Genomic DNA, 9,371 nt, shown 5'->3' with positions numbered 1-9,371 from the left:
CCCCAGAGAACCTAGACTGACCCTGGGCTGCTTTCCCACCTACTCTGAGTGAGATGGGTGCCCGGATGGAGCAAGGCTGAGGTCGCAAACATCGGCAGCTGCACAGCCTGGAAGCCACCCCCCCCACGGCCTTGGGGAAATGGGTTCCATCCCAGCAGGGCTCAGAAGGAATGGCTGTCACCTCGGCAGGGCAGTACGACCTATGTCGCTTCGGATCTGACCTCTTTTAGAGTTTCAAGAACAAGAACCACAAGAGCCCTTGCCTTGTATAATCACCATTAGATAACCTCCTCACCCCAGAGCCTCTTGAGCTAACAGGTTTCCTATTTGTTATAAACACGGGTGTTCTGAAATGCAGAAAGGACCAGGACCAGGCTGGAGTATCAATGATAGCTAATCCTCATTTCCCTTAAAGCCAAAATTCAGCCCATTGTGACGACTTCTCTAGGTATTTCTTCCAATTCTAAATTTCCTCTCAACTAGGATGGACTTCGAGAACACTTCAGAAATACTAAAAATCACACAGTCGTGGCAAAGATCACACTGTGGTTATTAAATCCTTTTTGCGGACCAAAAGAAATGCGGCTCAGGCTAAGCTGTTTTAAAAAAAGGTCAGGTGGGGAGACCAACAGAGGCACTCCCCCAGCACTAGGTGGAAACGACGAGCACATAACAGTACAATGTGAGATGCATAGCTAGGTCCGGCGGGAGTCGGCTTACTCCTCTGATTACCTAGGTTCTGGGGGGAAAGGGCGGCCTCCAACAAGAACTGTGTGTGGGCAAGAGAAAGGGGAAAAAGGAGGAAGAACATTTCTGTGTGGACATTTTATTCTGCTTTTTGCAACAAAAGGTGATTGACTTTTTTCTTCTTCTAAGCAAGTCTAAAAGACCTTACATGGACTGACTCCTAATGTCAAAACAGAAATTATGTGTCACGAAGGAACTTGACTGTGTAGCAATGCGTTTACAGAACTGCTGCAGAAGCCTCCCGGGGGCAGTGACCCGCTCTGCTCCCCAGAGGCCCCGAGAGGCAAGGCCTCCTGGTTCTAGGGCGCTGCACCACGCCAGGCGGAAGGCGGAAATCCTGCACCTTTGAGGCCTTCCTCGGCCTCACTGGGGAAGGGGGGGTTTGCTCCTCCCATACGCTTTGATCCCTCCAGATGGCCTCAGCTCAGACTCAGCAGCGCGGGAGCCCTCTCCACACGGGGCAGATGGGGCAGCGGACACTTGTAAAAACAAAACTGTCAATTCGTTAACTTTTCCATCCTGCCAGGTTTGCTACGAGAAAAATCAGGACTCTTGTTTCATGGGCCGCGCCATTCTGGAAGGCTAAAAACAAATCGGATGCAGTTGACTCCTGGTAGCCCTTCTCTCTCTCTCTCTCTCTCTCTCTCTCTCACACACACACACACACACACACACACACATAGAGCCCTGGTCCAAAAAGATGGCATGACCTCACTGATGCTTCCCCAGTGGCTGCAAAACGATAAACTGAAAACAAAGTGAACAAAGTGAAATCCCCAGTGCTTTCTCCATTCGGCGCACGGTGGATTGTGACGGACGCCCTAGTAATAAACCAGAATCCTGACGGGCAAATTCACTGTGAGACTGCGTCTGCACCACACACAGCAACCTGTTTGTGTCGAGCTCGAATGAGGTGCGTACCTGCAGAGTTCATGGCAAAGCAGTGTCCAAGAAAGCCTCTGCGAGTAGGATCACTTGTGTGCGTTCTTCTGTTTCTCCTTGCTTTCTCTGGGGAAGAGTAACAGCCACCGCGACCAGGGGTCTGAGTCATCTATCACAGAAGGGCTATGACTACACAGCCATGAAGACAGCCATGGTGTTAACGGTGCCAGGGAGGGAGGAACACCAATCCTCGCTCATCAGGATCCCAGTGTTAACAGAAAATAGCACCAGTTTCCACAATTCTGGTGTTGGACAAAGCTTCTTTTTTTCCGTTAAGAATGCATCAGCACAATCTCCCCAGTTAATTGCATTAATAGGATCCATTCATGTCACTGAAAAACACCTCTGGGCACAGTTCACTCTCCTGACCCAAAGACGCCAACATCAGTCCACACTGGACTCGGTAGGGCCCTGTGTTGTGACACCGGCCCAGTAAAAACATCTTTAGATCATGAAAAAACGCACGAATTACTAGCAACGCTGCAGTTCTCTTTTTAGGAGTCCTGCTTGTTTTCCTGCAGAGTATTTTTAGCCCATCTCCTAAAGGCAGAATTTAGTTGGAAGAACATGTCTTTTGGATTCCACTTAGTGCTTGGTTGAACCTGTTACATTTTCTCCTTTCCTTACACAGGCAGCAGCTCAGACTGCTCTTCATCGGGCAACAAGCAGCAGTCGGTTCGTTTTGGAGCAAGACATGTGAACAGAGAGTTGGTATTTAAACTCCAATCCCATGGTGCGGTTTGTCCACTGGGACCCTTACCTAGGGACAGGATGCCTTTCCCAGAGGTAGGACAGTATTCTAGGGAAACTGTGGGCACCCTTTGGTGGTTCTGTGTCTCAAGACTGGGAGAGAAGATACAAACTGAGAGACACACAGCGAAATTTAAAGTTCTCCGAAAGATGTCCCCTCAAAATGTTGAACACTGAATGACACAGGCCTACATCTTTTATATATATATGTATACATACATCTCTTTTAGTGGGAGGGAAGAGCAAAAGCTTTTCAAAGTTTGAGTATTTATTAGAATTTTTAAATAAAGAAAACTACGATTTTCATTTCACATCCTGGCTACATTTTGACAAAGGAGATGCCACTAACAGCATGTCCTAAGCCAGGGACTGACAGTGTCCGCTCTCCTAGACCCACCCCTCCATCTCAAGACCCTGTTCTGCTTATTTCCCAACTAAATGACACGACTGGCAAACGAAGCCAGCACAAAGCCTGTATCAAAAACCAACATGAGTTTGCAGCAGGCCAATGCGTGATGTCGCCGTTCTAGTCAACCACCCAGCGTTCTCCCATGCCACTTCTCAGCAGAAGGTGGACCTTTCATATCTCAGCAGGAGACACACTGACTATTTCTGAGCATGCTCCGTGGTGCAATTCCAAGTGCTGTCACATCACAAAATTAAGCAGACACCTGAATCATCCTCCCGTATAATTTTCGGGAACTTAAACATGGTCACCCGGGAGGGGATGGGACCATACACCTGCACTGGCCCAGGCCAGCGGATGCTTCTGCACAAGGACAATGTCCAGTTCAGCACGGTGTAAGGCATGGATGCACGAGGAGAGAAGCCATTGTTGGCGGTAAGTAGCATAATGGAAAAAATTCCAACCCGCAGGACAGAAACAGTGCTTGATGCTCTAGTTTTTTAGATAGTGATCCCAAGAATCCAGTTCAAATCCCTACTGTCAACATGTACAGAGGACTCCAATCTCTATCATTGTTTCTCCAGGTCTGAGCTGAGGCCATTTGCTCCCAGGTCGGTAATTGAAAAGAAAATAGGTTTCTTCCTATGTCTTTCTTGGCAATGGAAACACAACTTCGAGAAGGCCATGAGTTCTGGGAGTGCTACGAAGGTAGCTAAACTCTTTCCATACCCTATGTAACTACAGTCAGTGACTGGGGAAGAGAGAGAGGACAGGGACACTTACCTAGCCACTAGCAACAAAAAACAAAAAGGGAAATTAACTGCGAGGCTCTCCATTTCAGAAACACCCCGAATTTAAAAAATGAAACAAAACCTTAAAAAATTAAACAGTTAAATTCCTCTTCTAAAAGTCATTTATTTACATATTATATGCCCAGTATATAATGTGTAGATAAATGTACCCTGCCGGGGAAGTGACCAACCTCCTGGACTGAACAGCGCATTAGAGGACAAATTCTTGAAAGGTTTCATCTCATATTGGTATCTTTTAATAAAAAAAAAATTAAAAATCAAAGAAAAAAACGTCTGGCCAGGGCTGGGGTGAGACAAACAGGAACACTTCAGAATCCAAGGCCGAGGGAAGGCTGTCTGTCTCTCTAGACAATTGTAGGGGTGTGAAAGGGGAGGGACCGATCATGCACAAAAGTACTTACAAATTACACACCCACCCCCCACCCCCTCCATAAAAAGAGAAGAAAAAGCCCATCACTTAACACCAAACAGCAACACCATCAAGAACCCCTTTCTCTGCTGCCCATCATGCCTTATTTGGAGAGGAGGCCTGTGAGGAGAGGTGAAAAGAGCAAGGGAGGGAAGATCTGCGCTCCAGTCTAGTTTCCAATTTCCATTCCTCTTACGCGAAGTCTTCAGTCATCTGACGCCTGGCCTGGAGCTCTGGGAAGAAACCGAGTACGTGGTGGCCACGACTGGGGTGCCGTTGTTGGCCGAGTAGCCTTGCCTCAACGTCTCAAAATACGACGCCTGCACCGGCTTGTGGTACTGCAGCACTTTGACGGCGTCTTCTATTTTAAACCATTCTCTCTTCCTTCCTGTGGGGGCAGACAGAAGAAGAAATGAGGACAAAAGGGAAGCGACCGCAGGCTTCTAATCTTCAGCTTGGGAGAAAGGGCCGCTGAAAACAGAAAAGCAACATTATCAAGACTTTAAAACCGGGCATTACGAAGGTGTTTTTCCTCCTTTTCTTTCCCTACAAGAGTAAATGCTTCAAATACCATACAGATGTCTGATGTGGAAGATAGGGAGGACATCTGAGAAGCAGACTGTGTGAAACCCACCCTCCTGGTCTCCTCTCGCGTTCCAGGGCCTCTGGGCCTTGCCCGGCTCGCAGGTACACACCTGAAGCCCAGCCAGCACCCGCATCTTCTGCACAAATCAGCACGAACATCCACTTTCAGAATTATGGGGCTGCCTGCCTTATAATCAGTTATTTATTTCAGAATTTAAAGAGTTATATATCCATACATCACAAAATATTTTTAAAAGTAACCATCCCTACTAACTTCTCAGTCTGTTTTCTTTCTTTTTTCTCAAATTTGTTTTTAAAATCCTTTATTTTTTTCTCTTATAATAAAAGATCATTGCTTAACATTAGGAAAATGGAAGAAAGTATAAAGAATACAATTACCTACAACACGAGAAACCAGAAATGACTACCCTCAGTATCTTTGTGTCTTTGCTTTTCTTCCATTGTATCTGAAAAAGAGGCTGCCCTGAACAACTATAACTGGGATCATGCTTTCAGATGCTTGGAGTCCTGACCAGCTCTAAGAAGAGTGTTGTGGTTAGAAACCCCGACGCTGGAGCTAACATGCTGGGCTCCAATCACATCACTGGCTCTAATGAACAGTCAGTTCGTGGCAAGTGACTGAATTAGGTACTGAGCTGTGCCCCACCTTCTTCATTTGTAGAAGTAATAACTAGTACCCATCTCACAAGTCTGTTGTGAGGATTTTTTTTTTTTTTTTTAAAGATTTCACCTATTTGACAGAGAGACAGCGAGAGAGGGAACACAAGCAGGGGGAAACGGAGAGAGAGAAGCAGGCTTCCCACTGAGCAGGGAGCCCGATATGGGACTCCATCCCAGGACCCTGAGATCATGACCTGAGCTGAAAACAGACGCTTAACTGACTGAGCCACCCAGGTGCCCCAGTTGCGAGGATTAATATGTAAGATATCTGAATGATACCTGGCACACAGTATATGTTATAAGAGTTTGCTTATTAGTACTATTGTTATTGCTTCTTTTTTTATTTCATACTCTTTCTTACGTACTTGTCTACGTTATAAAAAAAATATGCGCAGCACCTGGATGGCTCAGGCAGTAGAGCATCTGAATCTTGATTTTGGCTCAGGTCACGATCTCGGGGTTGGGAGATGGAGCCCATGTCCGGGCTCTGTGCTGGGCGTGGAGCCTGCTTAGGATTCTCTCTCTTCCCCTCTCCCTCAGCCCCCAGCACTCTCGCTCTTCAAAAACAACAACAACAAAAAACAACAAAAAACCTTTATCTGTTTTTTTCTTTCTTTTAATCTCCCAGAAGTGGCCTAGAACTGAGATTCTAAGAATAAAACATGTGGACTCTAAAGGCCTCGTGTTCTGTAATGCCAAATTGCTTTCCAGCAGGGCCATCCCACTCCCCAGCCCTGCTTGTGTGTGCCACATGTCATTCTCACCACTGCCCCGCTCGGCAATGCTACCTTTCCCTCTGTCATTGCCTATTCTTTAGTGAAAACCAGAACCTCATTTTTGTTTTCATTTCAAATTCCTATTTTAATGTAGCTCTAATCAGTGTATATGTAAGGTTTATACCCTGCTTTTTTCATTCACCAACAATGATTCACAAGCCCTCTGCCATGGTCTATTAGCTTTCAGAAGCCTGTGTTTAACAGCTGTGTGACATTCCATCAGACGAATGTACCTCAGCTCACTTATCATTCACTGAGGCGTATGTTTAAAAGCCAATTTCCACCCGAAAAAGGCTCATCTGAAGGACAGCTCACAGGCTTATTCTCCATATTTTAGATTATTTCAGTATTTCAATTCTCGCAAGTAGTACAAGGTGAAAGTCCTATTGGATATTAACAGAGCAATGGTACCTTGACAATTCATATCACAAGTGTGTGACTCCCGCCTGATAGAGTGCTCTGAGGACAGGGCCATGCCACACTCATCTCTGTCTCCTTTTTAAGCCCTAGCACTGGCTGTCAAGGAGGCTATTTTTAATAAACCCCTACTGAATTTATTTACTTAAGCATATTGCATTCTTTTTTTAAAAAGATTTTATTTATTTATTTGACAGATGGATCACAAGTAGGCAGAGAGGCAGGCAGAGAGAGAAGGGAGGAAGCAGGCTCCCCGCCGAGCAGAGAGCCCGACACAGGGCTCGATCCCAGGACGCTGGGATCATGACCCGAACCAAAGGCAGCGGCTCCAACCCACTGAGCCACCCAGGCACCCCAGCATATTGCATTCTTACCAGATACAAAGCCGTTGAAAGCCGAAGGGCCACAAAACGCCCACATCAGCAGCGTGGGGGGCACAGTGGCAAAGCACACACGCACCACAAAGGGAGAGGTTTCAACAACTGGATTCTATCCATTTGCTTTTTTATAACTGGTTTTTAAATTAATATTACACTTTCCTAGAATATACTTTCCTTCAGAGGCAAAACATTAAATCATGATCCAACCATTAAATCACCTAAATTTTCAGTTCCAAAGACACAAACCCAATAGTGATCTGAGCGATCAAAGAGAACAGCTCCTCAGGAGAAAGGGAGGGGCATCTGAAGGCGAATATGGGTAAAACCGTAAACTGCTCCCACTACTCTGCTTCTACCACACAACTCTGGAGGGAGCGGCTCCCCCCACCAAACCAGCAGCTTTCTCCAACAGTATGAATAAGCATCACAAGGAACAGCCAAGGTCCTGCTCCCAGCTGGGGTTTCGTGGCCAGCGGTGGCCCTAGCATTGTGGACGAGGGTCACTATCTGCTGTGGACGGTCCAGTTTGGTGTTAGAAACCACGTTTCTTATTTTTAGGCGCCATGTTTCTATTGGTTGACCAGGTACCCACCTTCAGCTTTCTTCTGAACATTTCAAAACACTACTTTTCATCAAAATGGACACGCTTGTTCCAATAAACATATTCTTCTATGGCTTCTTTCATCAGGCTTGTTTCTAGGTCTGGGTCATGACCTGTGGCGTGGCAAGGGCCCATGGTGGGGAGCATTCTGAAAGCTATCTGGGGGCAACTTACCAATGTTAACGGAATCTTCCCAGTCTTCCAGCACTTCTGTGACAATGAGCACATACACATACGTTCTGTGCTTCCTCTCCTGGTTCTGAAGGGCAAAGAGAGAAGGACAGAGGAAGAGCTGAGATTACTTTAGTGAAACACACTCTTAGCCATATGTCCAGAGAGCTCAGACACAAGCATTCCTTTTACTTTTAATCATCCTACAGTCATAAAGGGAATAGCGCCAGATGGCCTACTTAAAACATGCCGCACTTGCATTTATGGCTGTGCTCTTTGGCTGGCCTTTTAAAGCCCAAGCTTTAATCTCTTTTTTTTGTTCCCCTCCCTCTAAGTACAACTTCCCAGGAAGGCTTGAGAAATATAATTTGCAAGAACACAAGGAAGAGAAGAGGCTGTGGGTGGCTGGGAGTTCCATTAGCGCGAGCAAGCTGATGATCTGGCACGTCTCCCCTTCTACTAACTTTGCTCATCTTTATTTCCCCACTTCTCACTTCCTTCCACCTTCCTCCAAACCTTTACCCAGCCTCTTAGCTTGTTCCTTCCACCTTTGCTATATAGTTACTTTATCTTCTTTTTCTTTTAGTGTTCTCTACACTTTATGTCCCTTCCTCGTGTCTTGGAGAAGAGGAAGAGAGGGAGGGACGGGATAAACCATATAGGCATAACTTGTTTAACTGTGCGTCACAGACACCTCCTCTGCTATAAATGGAAGCTCTGTGGCAATGTGGTATCAAGCAAGTCTACCGATGTCTTCTTCCTAATGGCATTTACTCACTTTGTGTCTGTCAGTTTGATAATTCTCACAGTACTTCAGACTTTTTCATTATTATTATAAGTGTTCCGGCAATCCGTTATCAATAACTGTTGATGTTGCTATTGTAACTGTTTTAGGATCCCACAAAGGATGCCCCTTTAAGATAGTGAACTCAAGCAATAAATCCCACTGACTGGCCATTCCCATCTCTCCGTCATTCTCCCTATTCCCTGAGACACAACAAAATTAAGATTAGGCCAATGAGGAGTGCTTGTGTAGCCCAGTTGGTTAAGCATCTGCCTTTGGCTCAGGTCATGATCCCAGGGTCCTGGGATTGAGCCCCATATTGGGCTCCCTACTCAGCGGGGAGTCTGCTTCTCTCCCCCTCGGCTGCTCCCCCTGCTTGTGCTCCTCTCTCTCTCTCAAATAAATAAATGAACTCTAAAAACAAAAAAAAAACCTTATAAAACAAGATTAGCCAATTAATAACCCTACAGTAGCTTCTAAATGTTCAAATGAGAGAAAAAGTTGCATAGCTCTACACTCCGTTTAAATCAGAAGCTTGCAATGATTAAGCTTGGTGAGGAAGGCACGCTGAAAGCCAAGACAGGCTGAAAGCTAGGCCTCTCGCACCAGTTAGCCAAGATGTGAATGTAAAGGAAAAGTTCTGGAAGGAAATTAAAAGTTTTACTCCAGTGAACACACGCATGACAAGAAAGCGAAACAGCCTTACCGCTGATATGGAGAAGGTTTGAATGGTCTGGATGGAAGATCAACCCAGTCACTACCATCCCTTAAGACAAAGCCTGACCCAGAGCAAGGCCCTCGCTCTCTTCAGTACTGTGAAGGCTGAGAGAGGTGTGGAGGCCCAAGGAGAAAAGTCTGAAGCTAGAAGAGGTGGCTTCATGCGGGTTAAGGAAAGAAGCCGTCTCCGTAA

The 9,371-nt window shown here is 46.0% G+C and overlaps 1 protein-coding gene across 1 annotated transcript in view; it reads right to left on the bottom strand.

The window, feature by feature from the left end:
- Window positions 1-813: 813 nt before the first annotated feature.
- The window catches only part of NUDT3 (nudix hydrolase 3), a 118,687-nt gene continuing 110,129 nt past the window's right edge, over window positions 814-9,371 (bottom strand). Inside the window, 2 exon segments of the mRNA XM_080805550.1 lie at window positions 814-4,454; window positions 7,681-7,765. Of these exon segments, the coding sequence (XP_080661676.1) occupies window positions 4,276-4,454; window positions 7,681-7,765 (264 nt within the window). The 3' untranslated portion in view covers window positions 814-4,275.

Source organism: Martes martes (genome assembly GCF_963455335.1).
Source record: "Martes martes genome assembly, chromosome: 6".
NCBI lineage: Eukaryota > Metazoa > Chordata > Mammalia > Carnivora > Mustelidae > Martes > Martes martes.
The sequence above is the reverse complement of the archived record's forward strand: the minus strand, read 5'-3'. Positions and strand labels throughout refer to the sequence as shown.